Genomic DNA, 21,422 nt, shown 5'->3' on the forward strand with positions numbered 1-21,422 from the left:
GGCCTGGGTTTGTAGCGCTGTAGCAGCATGGACAGATTCATTATCAGCGGATATTGAGACCCTAGATAAGGATACCATTTTATTGACCCTAGAGCATATAAAAGATGCTGTCTTATATATGAGAGATGCTCAAAGAGACATTAGTCTACTGGGTTCCAGAATAAACGCTATGTCTATTTCTGCTAGGCGAGTCTTATGGACCCGGCAGTGGACAGGTGATGCCGACTCGAAGAGGCATATGGAGGTTTTGCCTTACAAGGGTGAGGAATTGTTTGGCGAAGGTCTCTCGGACCTCGTCTCCACAGCTACGGCAGGTAAATCGAATTTTTTGCCTTATGTTCCCTCACAGACTAAGAAAGCGACACATTATCAAATGCAGTCCTTTCGTTCAAATAAAAACAAAAGAGTACGTGGATCGTCCTTTCTTGCCAGAGGTAAGGGCAGAGGTAAAAAGCTGCACAACACAGCTAGTTCCCAGGAACAGAAATCCTCCCCGGCCTCTGCAAAATCCACCGCATGATGCTGGGGCTCCGCTACAGGAGTCTGCCCCAGTGGGGCCACGTCTTCGACTTTTCAGCCACATCTGGGTTCATTGACAGGTGGATCCCTGGGCATTAGAAATTGTTTCTCAGGGATACAAGCTGAAATTCGAAGAGGTGCCTCCTCGCCGGTTTTTCAAATCGGCTCTACCGACTTCTCCCCTAGAAAGGGAGTTAGTGTTAAATGCGATTCGCAAATTGTGCCTTCAACAAGTGGTCGTCGAGGTTCCCCTGCTTCAAAGAGGAAAGGGTTACTACTCAACTCTGTTTGTAATTCCGAAACCGGACGGTTCGGTCAGACCCATTTTGAATTTAAAATCCCTAAACCTATATTTAAAACGGTTCAAGTTCAAGATGGAATCGCTCAGATCGGTCATCGCCAGCCTAGAAGGGGGGGGATTTTTTGGTATCTCTGGACATAAAGGATGCATACCTTCATGTTCCCATTTATCCGCCCCACCAGGCGTACCTGAGATTTGGGGTACAAGATTGTCATTACCAATTTCAGACGTTGCCGTTTGGGCTTTCCACGGCCCCGAGGATTTTCACCAAGGTAATGGCGGAAATGATGGTGCTCCTGCGTGTCACTTTCCCTGAGGGTGTTACAGCAACACGGCTGGATTCTCAACATCCCGAAGTCGCAGCTGGTTCCTACGACCCGTCTGGCCGCCTTGGGCATGATTCTGGACACAAACCAGAAAAGGGTTTTTCTTCCGATAGAAAAAGCTCAGGAACTCCTGACTCTAGTCAAGGACCTATTGAAGCCAAAACAAGTGTCAGTACATCATTGCACTCAAGTCCTGGGAAAGATGGTGGCAACTTACGAAGCCATTCCCTTCGGCAGGTTCCATGCAAGGACTTTCCAATGGGACCTATTGGACAAGTGGTCCGGGTCACATCTACAAATTCATCAGCGGATCACCTCAGCAGACACGACCTGCATCCAGGAGAGTGGGGACTTCATCAGGAAGTCTTCGCACAGATTGCAAGTCAGTGGGGACTGCCCCAGATAGACATGATGGCGTCCCGCCTCAACAAAAAGCTACAGAGGTATTGCGCCAGATCAAAAGACCATAAGGCGGTAGCTGTAGACGCCCTAGTGACACCGTGGGTGTTCCAGTCGGTCTATGTGTTTCCTCCTCTTCCTCTCATACCCAAGGTGTTGAGAATAATAAGAAAGAGGAGTGAGAGCAATTCTCATTGTTCCAGATTGGCCACGAAGGACCTGGTATCCGGATCTGCTGGAAATTCTCACAGAAGATCCGTGGCCTCTTCCTCTACGACAGGACCTGTTGCAACAGGGGCCCTGTCGGTTCCAAGACTTACCGCGGCTGCGTTTGACGGCATGGCGGTTGAACGCCGGATCCTAGCGGAAAAGGGCATTCCAGATGAGGTCATTCCTACTCTGATAAAGGCTAGGAAGAACGTGACAGCAAAACATTATCACCGTATATGGCGAAAATATGTTTCTTGGTGTGAGGCCAGGAATGCTCCTACGGAAGAATTCCATCTGGGCCGTTTCCTTCACTTCCTACAGACTGGAGTGAATTTGGGCCTAAAATTAGGCTCCATTAATGTTCAGATTTCGGCCTTATCCATTTTCTTTCAAAAAGAATTGGCTTCTCTCCCAGAAGTACAGACTTTTGTGAAGGGAGTGCTGCATATTCAGCCTCCTTTTATACCTCCGGTGGCGCCTTGGGACCTTAACGTGGTGTTGAGTTTCCTTAAGTCGCACTGGTTTGAACCACTTCAAACGGTGGAGTTAAAATATCTCACTTGGAAGGTGGTCATGTTATTAGCCTTGGCTTCGGCTAGGCGAGTGTCGGAATTGGCGGCTTTGTCTCATAAAAGCCCCTATTTGGTTTTCCATATGTATAGAGCGGAATTGCGGACCCGTCCTCAAATCTTACCTAAGGTGGTGTCATATTTTCATATGAACCAACCTATTGTGGTGCCGGTGGCTACGCGAGACTTGGAGGATTCCGAGTTCCTGGATGTAGTCAGGGCTTTAAAAATTTACGTGGCCAGAATGGCTAGAGTCAGAAAAACAGAAGCACTGTTTGTCCTGTATGCAGCCAACAAGGTTGGCGCTCCTGCTTCAAAGCAGACTATTGCTTGCTGGATTATTGCTTGCTGGATCTGTAACACGATTCAGCAGGCGCATTCTACGGCTGGATTGCCGTTACCAAAATCGGTCAAGGCCCATTCCACTAGGAAGGTGGGCTCGTCTTGGGCGGCTGCCCGAGGGGTCTCGGCACTACAACTATGTTGAACTGCTACTTGGTCGGGTTCAAACACTTTTGCAAAGTTCTATAAGTTTGATGACCTGTCTGAGGAGGACCTCCTGTTTGCTCAATCGGTGCTGCAGAGTCATCCGCACTCTCCCGCCCGTTTAGGAGCTTTGGTATAATCACCATGGTCCTTACGGAGTCCCCAGCATCCTCTAGGATGTAAGAGAAAATAAGATTTTAAACCTACCGGTAAATCTTTTTCTCGTAGTCCGTAGAGGATGCTGGGCGCCCGTCCCTAGTGCGGACTACTTCTGCGAGACTTGTATATAGTTTTGCGTACGTAAGGGTTATGTTATAGTTTCCTCGGTTTTGGACTGATGCTACGTTGTTTGTTCATACTGTTAACTGGGTAGTTTATAACAAGTTATACGGTGTGATTGGTGTGGCTGGTATGAATCTTGCCCTTGGATTAACAAAAATCCTTTCCTCGTACTGTCCATCTCCTCTGGGCACAGTTTCTCTAACTGAGGTCTGGAGGAGGGGCATAGAGGGAGGAGCCAGTGCACACCCAGAGTCTAAAGTCTTTCTTAAAGTGCCCATGTCTCCTGCGGAGCCCGTCTATTCCTCATGGTCCTTACGGAGTCCCAGCATCCTCTACGGACTACGAGAAATAGATTTACCGGTAAGTGTAAAATCTTTTTTTTCCCTTTCCGTGAAGATAGTGGAAGGTGAAAAGGTAAGAGTTCTGCAGCTTTGTTAGGTTCGCAGAAGCGGAGGTCGTTTTTCTGTGTCTTCGACATCCACCGCATGTCGCTGGGTCTATCTGGCTGGAGCCCACACCTCTGGGAACTCGTCTAATACTCTTCAGTCAGTCCGGGAATGGACTTGGGTCTGTGAGTTAATAATAGAATCCATAGGGGGACATACTGGAGTTTACAGATGATTCCCCTCACGGATTTTTCAAATAGATCTTGCCGATTCCCCTCTGGAAGGGGAGGTAGTACGCGACGCCATACCAGAATTGCGTCAGGTTCAGGACATTGTCCGGCTGTCTCTGTAAAAAAAAAAGGAAACGTGAAGGATGAAAAGGGTTTAATTGCGTATTTCTCCGCATTCAGCTTACCTGGGTTGATATCCAGGATTGTCTTTGCCATTTCACCGGAGTGATGGCAGTAGGATGGGTTTCTTTCAATAGTAAGAGCCATTGTTATTCTGTACTGAGACGCTCTCCTGTTTAAGGCGAGGTCAAGAAACAAGTGGTGCAAATCGTTGTTTCTCTCTGACTGTTCTTCAACACAGGGAATGGCTGTTGTTCCCAACGACGCAGATGTCGGAGGTGGGTATCAGAGTAGATACTGAACGTTTGAGGTTCTGTGTGTTCCTGTGGAAAGAGGTCTGAGGATCCAGAGTCTGATCAGATTTGCAGTGACAATCCATCATTATGTTCCGTTGATGAAGAAGATGGTGCGGCCTAAGAGGCCTTTTCGATGAGCAGGACAAATGTCAGAGTGGTTTTCACGGGGCCAGATGGAAATGTGGTCCGGGTCTCACCTGCACATGCGCCAGATTGTAATCCTAATGGCCAGGATATCGCTCCTGTGGTGTCTGCTCAGTTCTCACATCCTAGAGGGACGAAGGTTCGAAATACAGGTGGAGATTCTGGTGTCCATGCATGCAGATCTCCGAGGGCGGGGAGCAGTCCTTGCAAGGGAAGTATTTCCAGAGGAAAAGGTCAAGCTGGGAAGCTTGTCTGCAATAAGTTTTCTTGAATCTGCCAGTGTTAATTCTGTCGGACGACTTGGCAGCAGTGGTGTAAGTAAGCCGCTAGGGCGGAACAAGAAGCAAAGCGGCAATGGCAGATGCCGTAAAAGTTTTCCGCTGGGTGGAAGGACTGGTAAACGCTATATTAGCAGTTTTCGTTCCGGATGTGAACTGCGGAGAAATAGATTCCTCTGCAGATGCGATATCCATCCGGGAGACATACAGTCGTCATCGAGTAGTTTCACTGAAGCGACAAGTCTGTGAGGAGTGCCTCAATTGGACATGTTGGCGTCTCGCCTCAACGAGAATTCTCAGTGATATTGTTCCAGGTCAGGGGACACTCAAGCTATAACAGTGGACGTCCTTAGGACACCTTGGGTGTTTTCAGTTGGTCTATGTGTCCCCTCCGTTTTCACTCTTCTGAAGGGGATAAACATAAGACGAACAAAGGTTCAGGCGATCCTCATTGTTCTGGTCTAAACATGGAGGGCTTGGTATCCAGTTCTTCAAGATTTACTCATAGAAGATCCCTGGCCTTTTCCTCTACGTAAGGAACTGTTACAGCAAGATCCGGCCGTGTATGTAGACTTACCGCGGCTGCATTTGACGGCGTGGCGGTTGAACGCCATATCATAGCCAGAAAGGGTATTCCCAGTGAAGTCCACTTTTCTTCAGGCTAGAACAGAGGTAACGGCAAAGCCTTACCACCGTGTTTGGAGAAAATATGTGTCTTGGTGTGAATCCAAGAAGGCTATTACGGAAGCTTCACCTGGGTCCTTTTTCTCCATTCTTTGCAAGCAGGTGTGGGTGCAGGCCTAAAGTTAGGATCCATTTGAGTGCGGTTTTTGGCCTTATAAATTTTCTTTCAAGAAAGAATTGGCGACCTTTCCGGAGGTTCGGACCTTCGTGAAAGGAGTACTGCACATCCAACCTCCATTTGTGCCCCCATTGGCACCGTGGGACCTTGACGTGGTGTTGAGTTTTCTGGTGTCACAATGATTGGAACCTTTATGAAAGGTTGTGTTAAAATTTCTCTCTTGGAGAGTGGTCATGCTTTTGGCTTTGCCATCCGCAAGGCGGGTGTTGGAAGTAGCGGCTGGGTCTCACAAGAGCCCCTGTTTGATCTTCCAGGTGGATAGAGCGAAATTGAGAACTCTGATAATAGTTCTGCCAAAAGTGGTTTAGGTGTTTTGCAGAAACCAGCCTATTTGTTGCCTGTGGTTACTTAAGCATTGGCTGATTCAAGGTCTCTCCATGTAGTCAGGGCTTTGAATATTTATGTCGCCAATTTGGCTCAGATTGGGGAAACAGAGGCTCTGTTTGTCCGGTTTGCTCCCAGCGTGATTGGGGCGCCTGCGTCTATGCAGTCGGTTACACGCTAGATCTGTGATCTGACTCGGCGTGCTTGTTCTACGGCTGGATTGCCGTTACCGAATTCGGTGGTGACACATTCCACTAGGAAGGTGGGCTTTTCTTGGGCGGATGCACGAGGAGTCTCGGCGGTTCAACTTTGCCGAGCGGATACTTGGTCGGGTTCAAACACTTGCTAAGCTCTACAAGTTTGATACCCTGGCTGATGGGGACCTCATGTTGCTCAATCAGTGCTACAGAGTCGTCTGCACTCTCCCACCCGGTCTGGAGCTTTGGTATAAACCCCATGGTCCTTACGGAGTCCCCAGCTTCCTCTAGGACGTATGAGAAAATAGGATTTTAGTACCTACCGGTAAATCCTTTTCTCTTAGTCCGTAGAGGATGCTGGGCGCCCGTCCCAGTGCGTACTGTGTCTGCAGTTATGGGTTATGGTTACACTCTTGTGGTTTTTCTTTTCTGTCAGGCTGTTGCTGACGTTGTGCATGCCATGGCAGGCAGTGTCTTATTATTGGTTGTGTTGACACACTGGCTGTTACATATTCTCTCAGCATGTGGCTGTGTATTTTTCATGCAGTTGCCTGGTATTATATTGAATGCCAAGTTCTGCGGTATATTCGTGGTGTGAGTGTGGTATGACACTCACCGTGTTTAAAAAAAAAAAAAAATTCTTTCCTCGAAATGTCCGTCTCTCTGGGCACAGTTTTCTAACTGAGGTCTGGAGGAAGGGCATAGAGGGAGGAGCCAGTTCACACCCATTCAAAGTCTTATAGTGTGCCCATGTCTCCTGCGGATACAGTCTATACCCCATGGTCCTTACGGAGTCCCCAGCATCCTCTACGGACTAAGAGAAAAGGATTTACCGGTAGGTATTAAAATCCTATTATTACCCAGCCTCCTAAGTCCCGATCTCGTCAGTTGATGCACAGACCAATCGCTGTATCCTAGACCCGTAACGAGGAAGTGAGAGTGAAGCATCTGACACTGCATACCACCTACCTTATTGGAACCCTGTTGTTGGACATTCCTGTTTATCTATAGCTCACCTTACTGGAAAGTAAAGCAATTAGTTTCACCATGCATTCATCTGTAGACTAATGTATTTATTGTTTAGTATTGAACGGTCCTCAGTTATGTCGTTCAAAAATATTACATAGAGAGAACATACAAACCCCACACATTATGAGTCGCTATGCTTGCGAATACGCACAGCAATATATGGTATCATACGCATTTACACAGACATGCCACAAAGAGATATTCAACACATATTTCATACAGCACATAAATTAAGCATGTCAAGCACCAGACATAAGGTTTTAAATTATATAATGGAGTATATCGTCATGTATGTGTATTGTTGGAGCGGAGCAAGATGGACATGTCATGCTTGGTGTCAAAGTAATCAGATTAATGAGTGGATTAATTTGATGCCTGTGATTAGGTTGTAGCACATTGCAATGAGTAGTTATGATTAAATGTAGGAATATAAAGCCACAATTCTGAAGTGAACAAAAGGAGCATGTGTGGGCGGATACCAGAGGCCAGCCCCTATGATGTCATCTTCAAGGCTTGCATATGAACTGACCAATGACTCATTATGAATGAGAAAGTTCCCTCCCCTGGACCAATAGCGGAAGACATGTTATCCCCCAACATACACAGTGTATAGCTGATCCCAGACACAAGGGTTCCTGTTTTTTGCTGGGTGCTGAGCGAGATGCTGTTTTTGCTGTTCTGTGTAGCTGCTGTTGAGGCTGAACCAGAGATGGAGCGTAGAGTGCGTTGAGGGAGATGGTAATTGTATGCTGGCCGTAATTGTATGGATTCTTGCTTTTTATGTAATTGTACTCTGTAACCATATATATACTGTACATGTGTTGTATTGTATACATATCCTTTTAATATCAAATATATACATCAATGAGCTTTGGAACTCAGGCAAATGTGTGCGTGTACTATTCCCATTCTTCGTCCACGTGGATGACAAAGAATGCAAAAGATGAAATAAATAAAAAATTGTCGATCATTATTATGGCGAACTTTTGACCCTGTCGACTTTTTGACACAGTCGACCTAATGCATGTCGACCATTAGTGGTCTACCAATTGACTGTATACTTTTTTTAGTGTAAATCTATAGACCGGATACCTCCTAAGCTTCAATTGGGTTTGAGATTTTCTAGGGTAAAAGCACTGCAATTGATTTAGAAGCTCTTTTTTTAGACAGATTCAAGGAAACCAATAAACACTATTTAACACCAGGAGACTAATTTATTCTGTTGCTTATCAGGTTGAAACATTTCTGGCTGTTATTCTTCAAGTGCCCTATGTTCACTTTACAGATTGTCAATATATAAAAGTAATTGCTAAGATAGGATGTTTATGTATATAAGTTACTCATATAATAAAAGCAGGTTTGTCATGTTTGTTTTATCAGTGCCGTTTAGTTACTGTTATTTTAAATTTCTAGATTTATTTATACTTATTTTATTATTAGCCACCATCTGCAAAAGTAAATCTTTCACTAGTCTTGTCTGTCTTCGAGTTTATGTTTTGACATTAAGGTCCATACACACGGAGCGATATAGCTGAGAGATTTTGACTATATAGTCAAAATTGCTCAGAAAGTTAGTGCATATTGCTCTGTGTGTACACAGCTAGCGATGCGCGTCCCCGCCAGGTTGTTATCGCTGCTAAAAATAGACTGTGCAGGCAAGTCAATTTTGGCTAGGTCGCTGGAAAAGAAAAAGCATCCCCTTGCTTAAATGAGTTAGCCAAAATCGCCCGTAGCCAAAATCGCTGTAAAAGTTAGTCAAAATCTCCTACAGCCTGTTCAAGGGAAAACGCTCAGTCAAAATCTCTCATAGTTAAAATCTCTCTGTGTGTATGCACCTTAACTCCCACTAACTCTATTTGGTATTCTATCACTCCTGACCCCTAAGTAAAAATAAACTGCAAAATAAGCAAGAAGGGATTCTAGTGCAAGTGGTGCACAATGATATGCTTAAAACTGAATTTTTGCATCTAATATATATATGTTTCAATACTGTATGGGAGTCAAAAAAAAATGTAATACCTGAATAAATTAATGGGGTACAAAAACTCCATTAATTTCTATATTTACGTGAAACATACTATTTATTTATTTAAAATACTTTAAAAATAGCAAGGGATATATAGAAAAACTGAATAGATCTGTGCAAAAGACATATGTAGTTATTCAAATATGATTATATGATTTTTCTCTGTACTGTGCATCTAGTATCTGTAACAACTATATGGCATATCAAGGTTGTCCCTCATTAACATTTATTATTACTGGTAGTGTTATTAGTGATGTATCCTATCCTAGTCCGTTTTATAGTGTATTAAGGAGGAGAGATAGTAAGGTTCGCTCCAACACTAAATATATATATATATATATATATATATATATATATATATATATATATACACACACTGCTCAAAAAAATAAAGGGAACACTAAAATAACACATCCTAGATCTGAATGAATGAAATACTCTTAATAAATACTTTGTTCTTTACATAGTTGAATGTGCTGACAACAAAATCACACACAAATTATCAATGGAAATCAAATTTATTAACCCATGGAGGTCTGGATTTGGAGTCACACTCAAAATTAAAGTGGAAAAACACACTACAGGCTGATCCAACTTTGATGTAATGTCCTTAAAACAAGTCAAAATGAGGCTCAGTAGTGTGTGTGGCCTCCACGTGCCTGTATGACCTCCCTACAGTGCCTGGGCATGATCTTGATGAGGTGGCGGATGGTCTCCTGAGGGATCTCCTCCCAGACCTGGACTAAAGCATCCGCCAACTCCTGGACAGTCTGTGGTGCAATGTGGCATTGGTGGATGGAGCGAGACATGATGTCTCAGATGTGCTCAATTGGATTCAGGTCTGGGGAACGGGCGGGCCAGTCCATAGCATCAATGCCTTCATCTTGCAGGAACTGCTGACACACTCCAGCCACATGAGGTCTAGCATTGTCTTGCATTAGGAGGAACCCAGGGTCAACCGCACCAGCATATGGTCTCACAAGGGGTCTGAGGATCTCATCTCGGTACCTAATGGCAGTCAGGCTACCTCTGGCGAGCCCATGGAGGGCTGTGCAGCCCCCCAAAGAAATGCCACCCCACACCATTACTGACCCACTGCCAAACCGGTCATGCTGGAGGATGTTGCAGGCAGCAGAACGTTCTCCTTGGCGTCTCCAGACTCTGTCATGTCTGTCACATGTGCTCAGTGAGAATCTGCTTTCATCTGTGAAGAGCACAGGGCGCCAGTGATGAATTTGCCAATCTTGATATTCTCTGGCAAATGCCAAACATCCTGCACGGTGTTGGGCTGTAAGCACAACCCCCACCTGTGGACGTCGGGCCCTCATACCACCCTCATGGAGTCTGTTTCTGATCGTTTGAATAGACACATGCACATTTGTGGCTTGCTGGAGGTCATTTTGCAGGGCTCTGGTAGTGCTCCTCCTGTTCCTCCTTGCACAAAGGCGGAGGTAGCGGTCCTGCTGCTGGGTTGTTGCCCTCCTACGGCCTCCTCCACGTCTCCCGATGTACTGGCCTGTCTCCTGGTAGCGCCTCCATGCTCTGGACACTATGCTGACAGACACGGCAAACCTTCTTGCCACAGCTCGCATTGATGTGCAATCCAGGATGAGCTGCACAACCTGAGCCACTTGTGTGGGTTGTAGGGAGGTCATACAGGCACGTGGAGGCCACACACACTACTGAGCCTCATTTTGACTTGTTTTAAGGACATTACATCAAAGTTGGATCAGCCTGTAGTGTGATTTTCCACTTTAATTTTGAGTGTGACTCCAAATCCAGACCTCCATGGGTTAATAAATTTGACTTCCATTGATAATTTTTGTGTGATTTTGTTGTCAGCACATTCAACTATGTAAAGAGCAAAGTATTTAATAAGAAATATTTCATTCATTGAGATCGAGGATGTGTTATTTTAGTGTTCCCTTTATTTTTTTGAGCAGTGTATATATATATATATATATATATATATATATATATATATATATATACTGTGACAGCTGTATTAAGCCTGCAGAGGTTATAAAGCAGTGATAAGTGGACGGTGATAACGCACCAGCCAATCGTTGCAGGTTTGGAGCTGATTGGCTGATGCGTTATCACCTTCCACTTACTACTGCTTTATCACTTCTCCAGGCTTAAAACATCTGCTCCTCCGTTTGGTCACCCAAATCATATAAGGCAATGTAAGTATGCACTGGATTTTATATTGCTCTCATTCAGTTATTCAGAGAATTGACTTGAGTTAATGGTGTTCTGTAAAGTCTGCTCAGATCCTGTCAAGAGCTTTAGTGCTGCAGAGAATAGATATGATTTTTACAAATATTCTACTTCTCACAGGCACATTTATTGATTTGATTTGAATCATGACTGCTTCAGTGACCCGTAGTCATGAGATGATAGTTTTCAATTGTATTCTACAAATATGTTTTCTATCTTGTTAATTCAGGGTCACAAGCACAGATGATTACTTCCTAAGTGATGGTCTTTATGTCCCTGAACATCAACTTGAAAACCCTAAGCCTCTTCATTTGGATGTCATCTTGTTGAACCCTGTAAGAGAACCATGCTGTGAAGATGCAGAGAAGGGTGAATCTGCTGCTAAAAAGCTAAAGCTTATGGAAAATGATGAAGTAGCTGGAGGTCTCTCCTCTGCATTTCAATGCGCATCTTCACAGGGAGTCGGCTTTGCCATGTGTGATGGTGCAGAAGACAGTTTGAGAAAGAGCACTTCCCTTAGTGACACCATGGAAACAAACAGAGATTTCAGCACCACGTCTTCACCGAACGCGAACCTTGCTAAAAGCATTATTCAAATCTTGGAAAGAGGGGATGCTTATGTTTTGGATATAGATCTAGATTTCTTTTCAGTAAAGAATCCTTTCAAAGAAATGTACACACAGGTTTGTATTAAGACCAAGGCTATAAACTTTTTTAGTAGTCATTAATATATCAGGGGTTGCTTGTGCTGCATGTATCAATTAATCCATGAAGAGCTACCATAAAAACTCATTAGTAAAAGAAACCACCTCTGGTCCGGTACACATGGGTGTTGAAAACCAATGCTTGTTAAAGGGAAGTTTTATACTTTATCTACACTGACCACAGAATGTTCATAGTTTGTTCACGTAATCATAGTGTACAGGGAGCATACTGGACAGTATACTAAGTACTGAACTTTTACGCTTCTAAAAGCTGCAGGCACAATAAGTGTCATGATTCAGACACCTGTCATAAAGTGTGTGTGTATATTATATTTTGGACTACCAGAATTGGTGTTTATCTTTCGTCAATGGACGACACTGGAGAGACACTAAAAGAACTATCTGTTAATGGCAAAGGGTGGGGTATGGGGGGAAAAGAGCCTGTGCTATCAAACTAAAATATGGGGATCATTCTGGGTTGATCGTAGCTGTGCTAAATTTAGCACAGCTACGATCATGAACTTAGACATGCGGGGAAACGCCCAGCAGAGGGCTAGTCCGCCCCGCATGTCATGTATAAATTCACTGTAGAACAGGTACTGAGGCACGAAACTGAGCTCCAGTGCCTGAGGGAGGGGTTTATAGAGGAGGCCTTAATACATCCTGGACCAGCCTAAAGCTTTAGCCTGTTGGTGCCTCTGGATCAAGATCCACTCTACACCCTAATGTTTTCCTGTGAAAACCAATGTATCCTGCTGCAGAAATGTATGTTTTCCTGTCCATGTCATCTTTAAAGGAGGCCACGTTATCAGGAGGGAGCCCTTGCTAACTTGGAAATAGGGGCATCCACTGAGAAAGAAATCTCCCATCTATCCCTATCAGAGGAAGGGAGGAGATAAAAAGACAAAATACGCGTGGACACCTGGAAATGCCTATTTGGTTGAACACAAGATTCAGCAATAGTGTCAGGCCAGCACTATAGTTACCCGGAAGTGCTTGGAGCACTCTGCGCTGGCGCTCTCTGTACTTCCATTACACGCGGCGACTGGGTGAGGGGGCTAGGGTGCTGGGGCACAGAGGCTGCAGTGAGGCACAGGAAAAAGAGAATGCTGGCTGGCAGGCGGGGGCGGGGGGGGCACACACACTTACACACTTAGTGGCAGGTGAAAGAAAGTCTTGTCAATCAGCTGCACTGACAGGAGGGAGAGCCGCAGCTGGCTACCTCCTCCAGCGTGGCGGCGGGGTAACACTGCAGCTGCACCCTCATCGTCTGGCGCTCTATGCAGCTGCGTACCCCGCGTATGTGGTGGACCGGCCCTGATTATACCCCTGAAACCTGCATTACACTCCTGGCAACAAGACCCCTAATAACAAGCATGACACGCAGAGAGTTACACCCCTGGCAACGAACATTACACCACTGCAAACAAGATCCCTGGCTATGAGCATGACACCCCAGGCAACAAGCATGGAACCCAGAGCATGACACCCCTGGCAACGAGCATAAAACACCTGGCAATGAGCATGAGACCCCTGACAACGAACAGATAATTTAAAATTAATTAGAAGCTGTACTGTGGAGCGTAATGTGTAATGGGCATTACATTGGGTGGCATAATGTATAACTGGCATTGCTGTGTGTAATATAATGTGTAATGGGCATTATGGTGTGTGGCATTACGGTGTGTATAACCAGCATTGCGGTGTGAGATAAAATGTGTAATGGGCATTACGGTGTGTGGCATACTGTATCAGGGGCATTGCGGTGTGTGATATAATGTGCAATGGGCATTACGGTGTGTGGCATAATGTATCACGGGTATTGCAGTGTGTGGTAATATGTGTAATGGGCATTTTGGTGCGTGGCATACTGTATCATGAGCAATGCGGTGTGTGATATAATGTGTCAAGGGCATTACGGTGTGTGACATAATGTATCACGGGCATTGCGGTGTGTGGCATAATGTGTAAGGGGCATTACTATAAGGAGGAAAAATGACAAAAAATGTAAAGGGCATGAATCAGAATTTTTTTTGTTCCCGTGGTCGCCAATGTCTCGGCTTCCAGGTTGCAAAACTGGGATAAAAGGTAGTCTCTTCCTGCAATGCCACACCCCTTGCAGTAAGGCCACACCTAGCAATGGGAGGGGCGCCAGAAACTTTTTTGCCCCCGAGTCCGGTCTTAACACTGAGAGCGTGCCAGCAACCATTCAAGTACGGCTTTTTTTCAAAAACTTTAGTAGCTCCTTAGGAGGTTTAATTTTTCTCGAGTAGCTCATACCCCAATTAGGGTTGGAGAACACTGATATAGAGCATGCTCCAAGGATTTACCAGAAGGGCAAGTTTTGTATGATGGTCTTTGTACTATGTGTCATACACGTCCTAGTCAGTCCGCAGCTCCTGGGTCTACTCCGGAGCCACCCTGGGCTGCATTCACTAACCTACTGGGTACTCTGGTAGAACGCCTAACGCCCTTTGAGACCACCTGTACCATTACAGCCACATATTGTCCCTATGGCTAATCCGCCTTGGGCGGATAATTTAATCTAACCAACTGCAACAATTAAATCAGTCCTTGGTTAGACAGATATCCATCCCAGGTCACTCCCGTGTTTCTGGGTTATCTAAGCGGGCTACTTCCTCCTCACAGTCCACATACCTCTCTTATGTTTCATCTGAAGAGGAGGGGGAGCATACGGTCCTGTCAGACACTGAATCTGGTATTACTGATGAGGATTCTCCCTTGCAGGTTGATGTCGCTGCCTTAGTTGTTACTATTAAACAAATACTACAAATATCTGATGATGAGGATTCCACTATTGTGGCAAAGAAAACTGATATGTTTAAATGGCAGAAACTGTTTAAAACTCTGTTACCCCATTCTGACCATTTAGTGGACATCAGACTGGAACCCAGGTCTACTCCAGGGAAGAAATTCCCTCTGCTTAAACGGGTCGTGGCTCGCTTTCCTCTCCCTGCATAGTTATGTAACAAGTGGGAAAATTCACCACCGGTGTATTCTCACGTCACCCGCCTTGTGGTGTCATCCACTCTGCCTGTCACCTCACTGAAGGAACCGACAGATAAGCGTGTGGAGGGATGCCTTTAGTCTATTTACTCCCTTACAGGAGCTATGCGTAGGCCCGCTATTGCTGCCTCCTGGGCTGCAAAAGGTATTGAAGCAGGCACTAGAGGATGAGCTGTCCAAGGATATTTATGACAAAGTCAGACAATACCTGTCTAACATTACCACCGCCGCCTATTACGTTCATGTGGCGTCCTCTGAGGTGGGTGTGTTGGCAGCCAAGGCGTCGACTACGTCTGTCCTGGCTCGATGGATTCTGTGGTTGAGGTCATGGAAAGTGGACCTAGACTCCAAAAAGATCGTGGAGGTACTCCCCTTTACTGGGGACATTTTGTTTGGGGAAGACCTGAATAAAATTTTGTCTGAGTTAGCAGCTGCTAAGACTGTTTTTCTCCCAAATACTAATCCTTCTGCACAGAAGGCAAAAGGTACCACTTTTCGTTCCTTTCGGCCTCAAGGGAAAGCAAAAGGTCAGGCATACCTGAGACAGTCTCGTGCTCCCAAAACCACAAAGCCCAAGGCCAAACCATCCTGGGCAACCCATCAGCCTGCTTCGAAACAAGACAAGCTTGCTGCATGACGGAGCGGGCCTCCCCCTGGGGGACCCCAGGGTGGGAGGCCGGCTTCTACAGTTCACCCAGGTCTGGTTAAAGACCACTTCAGACGCAAGGGTGTCTTTCACGTGTACGCGGTCTCTTTCAAGAGACGTCCCCCTCAAGAGACGTTTTGTACTACGGTTCTACCGTCTGATCCGTTAAAGGTGCAAGCTTTGCAAACAAGTGTCAGTTCTCTCCTGAGTACAGGGATGGTTGTGCCGGTACCTCAGTCCCAGAGAGGCAGAGGTCATTACTCGACCCTGTTTCTAGTTCTGGAACCAAATGGGTCATTCCAGCCTATACTCAACCTCAAATCCCTGAACAAGTTTGTGATAGTGCCCAGGTTTCGTATGGAAACACTGCGCTCAATTCTACTGGCTATGGAATCCGGAGACTATATGGTATCTCTGGATGTACAGGATGCATACCTGCATATACCTATTGCCATATATCACCAGCAGTTTCTGCGGTTTGCTATTGGCAACCTACGTTATCAATTCAATGCTCTACCATTTGGACTGGCCATGGTTCCTCGGATCTTCATTGCTGTTATGACAGCCTATCTCCGTCGCCAAGGGATCAGAATCCTGCCGTAACTGGACGACCTGCTGATTCTTGCAAATTCCCACAATGTCCTCCTCAGTCATCTGCAAATAACGGTAAACTTCCTGCAAGCCCATGGGTGGCTTATCAATTGGAAAAAGTCCTCTCTGGTCCCAGCTCAGAGCATGGTGAACCTAGGGGCATTTCTGGATGCACAGTCAAAGGCTGTTTCTGTCTCCAGGAAAGGTCCTAAAACTTCAGGACAGGATAAGATGCTTCCTTTGTCGCCACAGAGTGTCGATACACTCGGCGATGCGAGTACTTGGTCTGATGGTGTCGGCATTCGACAAGGTAGAGTACGCTCAATTTAATTTCCGCCCATTACAGAGGTTAATCCTTTCCATATGGGACGGCCAACCTCATCGGACCAGATCTCAGATGATCACTTTATCTTTGGAGGTTCGTCTGTCGCTGACCTGGTGGCTCAAGGATCAGTGATTAAACAGGGGCCATCCCTTCTGGATCCCGACTGGGTCCTGCTGACAACAAACGCCAGTTTCAGGGGATAGAGTGCGGTGTTGGAGCAACACTCATTTCAAGGTCGCTGGACCAAGGAGGAATCACTCCTCCCAATAAACATTCTGGAGTTGAAGGCGGTATTCAATGCACTATCTCTCGCCCTGCCTCTAGTATAGAACAGGCCTGTTCAAGTATGGTCAGACAACGCCACCACGGTGGTATATATAAACCATCAGTGCGGCACTCGAAGCAGCATGGCAATGATGGAAGTGTCAAAATTCTTTTGTTGGGCGGAATGCAATCTGCCAGCCATATCGGCAGTGTTTATTCCAGGTGTCCTAAACTGGGAAGCGGACTTCCTCAGTCCCCAGGACATACACGCCGGAGAGTGCAGTCTTCATCTGGAAGTCTTTCAATTCCTAGTGGACAGATGGGGCCTTCCGGACATAGACCTCATGGCATCTCGACACAATCACAGGGTACCGATCTTTGGGTCAAGGACCAGGGATCCTCAAGCAGCATTCGTGGACACACTGGCAATTCCATGGAACTTCCGGCTGCCCTATGTGTTTCCTCTAGTGTCACTCCTGCCCAGGGTACTACGGAAGTTAAACAAGGAGGAGGAATACTACTTCTAGTACTCAAGCGTGGCCTCAAAGGAATTGGTTCTCAGACCTGCAGGGTCTATCAACAGAGAGACCCATTCTACTTCCGCAGCGGCCGGACCTTCTCGTACAGGACCTTTGTCTTTACCCAGACTGACTTTGACAGCGTGGCTCTTGAAGCATCACTCCTGAGACCCAAATGATTTTCCAAGGCGGTTATACAGACTATTTTGAAAGCCCGCAAACCGGCATCTTCCCGGATTTATTACAGAGTCTGGATTCTTACTTCACCTGGTGTACTAATAAGAATTTTGATGCATATCAATTCAAAACGTCCAGAAACCTGGCTTTTCTGCAACAAGGCCTTGACATAGGTCTTCGTCTGGCCACCCTCTAGGTTCACATATCTGCCTTGTCGGTATGGTTTCAGAGAAAAATTGTGTCTATACCTGACGTTCATACTTTAACTCAGGGCATACTTAGGAGTTAGCCTCCCTATGTCCCTCCTATGGCTCCATGGGTTTTGACTGTTGTACTAATGGCCCTGCAAGAGTCTCCATTTTCAACCTCTTTTTGGTGGACCTTAAATGGCTCACGTCCAAGGTCCTGTTTTTGCTGGCTATTGCCTCTGCAAGACGGGTATCGGACTTAGGCGCTTTGCCTGTCGTCCACCCTATTTGATTTTTCACAGTGACCGGGCAGTTCTATGGACTCGACCGGGTTATTTGCCTAAGGTGGTGTCCTCTTTTCACCTTAACCAAGAGATTGTGGTTCCGGCCTTTTATTTCTCTTACGTCCTAGAGAATGCTGGGGACTCCGTAAGGACCATGGGGTTTAGACGGGCTCCGCAGGAGACATGAGCACTATAAAGAACTTTTAGTATGGATGTGCACTGGTTCCTACCTCTATGCCCCTCCTCCAGACCTCAGTTAGATTTTGTGCCCAGAGGAGATAGGGTACATTACAGAGGAGTTCTCCAGAGTTTCTCTAAATAAAGAATTTTGTTAGGTTTTTTATATTCATTGAGCACTGCTGGCAACAGGCTCCCTGCATCGTGGGACTGAGGAGAGAGAAGCAGACCTACTTAGATGATAGGCTCTGCTTCTTAGGCTACTGGACACCATTAGCTCCAGAGGGAGTCGGAACGCTGGTCTCACCCCGCAGTTCGTCCCAGAGCCGCCCGCCGTCCTCCTCGCAGAGCCAGAAGATAGAAGCCGGGTGAGTATAAGAAGAAAAGAAGACTTCAAGGCGGCAGAAGACTTCAGATCTTCACTGAGGTAAGCGCTGCGCGCCATTGCTCCCACACAAGACACACGCGGAACAGGCACTGATGGGTGCAGGGCGCAGGGGGGGCGCCCTGGGCAGCAATAAACCTCGGGTATGGCTTTTCTGGGTACATTAGGCTGCGGAGTCAGTAAATGTAAAGTTCCCCTGCCATTTTTTACATATTGAAGCGGGACCGAAGCCCGCCGCTGGAGGAACCGGAGCTTGATCCCTCAGCACTAACAGCGCCATTTTCTCCACAGAACGCTGCAGAGAAACTGGCTCCCCGGACTCTCCCCTGCTGAACTCGGTGACAGAGGGCTGAAAAAGAGGGGGGGGGGGCATTTTCTAGGCACAGTGAGTGTTTTACATATTGTTAGTGAATAAAAAGCGCTATCTGGGTGATTTTCCAGTATTTACTAGGCGCTGGGTGTATGCTGGCATACTCTCTCTCCGTCTCTCCAAAGGGCCTTGTTGGAGAATTGTCCCCTTATAGATATATCCCTGTGTGTGTGGGGGTGTCGGTAAGTGCGTGTCGGCATGTCTGTGGCGGAAGGCTCGTCCAAGGAGGAGGTGGAGCGAATGAGTGGTGTGTCTCCGTCGGCAACGCCGAATCATGAATGGATGGACATGTGGCCTCATTACATAAGAGACTGGACCTGGCAGAGTCCAGGGAAAAAGCTGGGAGTCAATCCACGGATTGGTCTAGGTCACAGGGCCCGTCTGTGTCTCAAAAACGTCCCCTATCCCAAATAGCTGACACTGATACAGACACGGATTCTGATTCCAGTGTCGACTACGATGATGCAAGATTGCACCCAAGGGTGGCTAAAGGTATTCAGTGTATGATTATTGCAATGAAAGAGGTTTTGCATATCACAGATGACCCCTCTGTCCCTGACACGAGGGTGCGCATGTATAATGAGAAGAAACCTGAGGTCACTTTTCCCCCTTCTCATGAGCTGAACGAGTTGTTTGAAAAAACTTGGGAAACTCCAGATAAAAAACTGCAGATTCCCAAAAGGATTCTTATGGCGTATCCTTTCCCTGCTCAGGACAGGGTGCGTTGGGAATCCTCTCCCAGGATGGACAAGGCTTTGACGCGCCTGTCCAAGAAGGTGGCGCTACCGTCTCCGGACACGGCAGCCCTCAAGGATCCTGCTGATCGCAGACAGGAGACTACTTTAAAGTCTATTTATGCACTTACAGGTGTTTTGCTCAGACCGGCAATAGCATCGGCATGGGTATGTAGCGCAGTTGAAGCATGGATGGATACCTTGTCAGACGGCCTTGATATCCTAGACAGGGATACCATTTTATTAACATTAGCTCACATTAAAGACGCAGTCTTATTTAGAGACGTTGGGCTGCTGGGTTCCAGAGCCAATGCCATGGCTATTTCTGCGAGACGAGCTCTATGGACCCGCCAATGGACGGGTGACGCAGACTCCAAGAAAAATATGGAGGTTTTACCTTACAAGGGTGAAGTGTTGTTTGGGGAGGGGCTCGCGGACCTGGTTGCCACAGCTACCGCGGTTAAATCTACCTTTTTACCTTTTGTTCCCCAACAGCAAAAGAAAACTCCACAGTATCAGATGCATTCCTTTCGGTCGCATAAGGCCAGAAGAGGTCGGGGCTTCTCTTTCCTTGCCAGAGGTAAGGGTAAAGGGAAAAGAACACCTGCGTTGGCTAGCTCCCAGGAGCAAAAGTCCTCCCCGGCTTCTACAAAATCCACCGCATGACGCTGGGCCTCCCCTATGGGAGTCCACACCGGTGGGGGCACGTCTTCGACTTTTCAGCCGAATCTGGGTTCTTTCAGAAGTGGATCCTTGGGCAATCTAAATTGTTTCCCAGGGCTACAAGCTGGAATTCGAAGAGGTGCCCCCCCCGCCGATTTTTCAAGTCGGCCTTGCCAGCTTCGCCACCGGAAAGGGAGGTAGTGTTAGCTGCAATTCAAAAGCTGTGTCAACAGCAAGTGGTGGTCAAGGTTCCCCTGGTTCAACAGGGAAAAGGTTATTATTCAACCCTGTTTGTGGTCCCAAAGCCGGATGGTTCGGTCAGACCCATTTTAAATCTAAAATCCCTAAACCTGTACTTAAAAAAGTTCAAATTCAAGATGGAATCGCTCCAAGCGGTCATATCCAGCCTGGAAGGGGGGGATTTTATGGTGTCTCTAGACATAAAGAATGCATACCTTCATGTCCCCATACACCCTCCTCATCAGGAGTACCTGAGATTCGCTGTGCAGGACTGTCGTTACCAGTTTCAGACGTTGCCGTTTGGGCTTTCCATGGCCCCGAGGATTTTCACCAAGGTAATGGCAGAGATGATGGAGCTCCTGCGCAGGGAGTCACAATTATCCCATACTTGGACGATCTCCTGATAAAGGCGAGATCGAGAGACAAACTGCTGGAGAGCGTGTCGCTCTCCTTGAAAGTGCTCCAACAGCACGGTTGGATTCTCAATCTGCCAAAGTCACAATTGGTTCCAACGACTCGGCTATCGTTCCTAGGCATGATTCTGGACACGGAACAAAAGAGGGTTTTTCTACCGATGGAAAAAGCCCGGGAACTCCAGAACATGGTCAGAGACCTGTTAAAACCAAAAAGAGTGTCAGTCCATCAACACACTCGAGTACTGGGAAAAATGGTGGCAACCTACGAGGCCATCCCCTTCGGCAGGTTTCATGCGAGGACATTTCAGTGGGACTTTCTGGACAAGTGGTCCGGGTCCCATCTTCAAATTCATCAGAAAATAAGCCTGTCCGCCAGGGCCAGGGTGTCTCTTCTGTGGTGGCTGCAGAGTGCTCACCTCCTAGAGGGTCGCAGGTTCGGCATTCTAGACTGGGTTCTGGTGACCACGGACGCGAGCCTCCTAGGATGGGGAGCAGTCACACAAGGAAGA

The 21,422-nt window shown here is 46.6% G+C and overlaps 1 protein-coding gene across 1 annotated transcript in view; it reads left to right on the forward strand.

Annotated features, from left to right (window-relative positions):
* The window catches only part of C5H5orf22 (chromosome 5 C5orf22 homolog), a 236,848-nt gene that overhangs the window by 106,907 nt on the left and 108,519 nt on the right, over positions 1–21,422 (forward strand). Inside the window, exon 3 of the mRNA XM_063925203.1 lies at positions 11,434–11,887. Within this exon, the coding sequence (XP_063781273.1) occupies positions 11,434–11,887 (454 nt within the window). The remainder of the gene's footprint in view (positions 1–11,433; positions 11,888–21,422) is intronic.

This window comes from Pseudophryne corroboree, chromosome 5 (assembly GCF_028390025.1).
Source record: "Pseudophryne corroboree isolate aPseCor3 chromosome 5, aPseCor3.hap2, whole genome shotgun sequence".
Classification (NCBI taxonomy): domain Eukaryota; kingdom Metazoa; phylum Chordata; class Amphibia; order Anura; family Myobatrachidae; genus Pseudophryne; species Pseudophryne corroboree.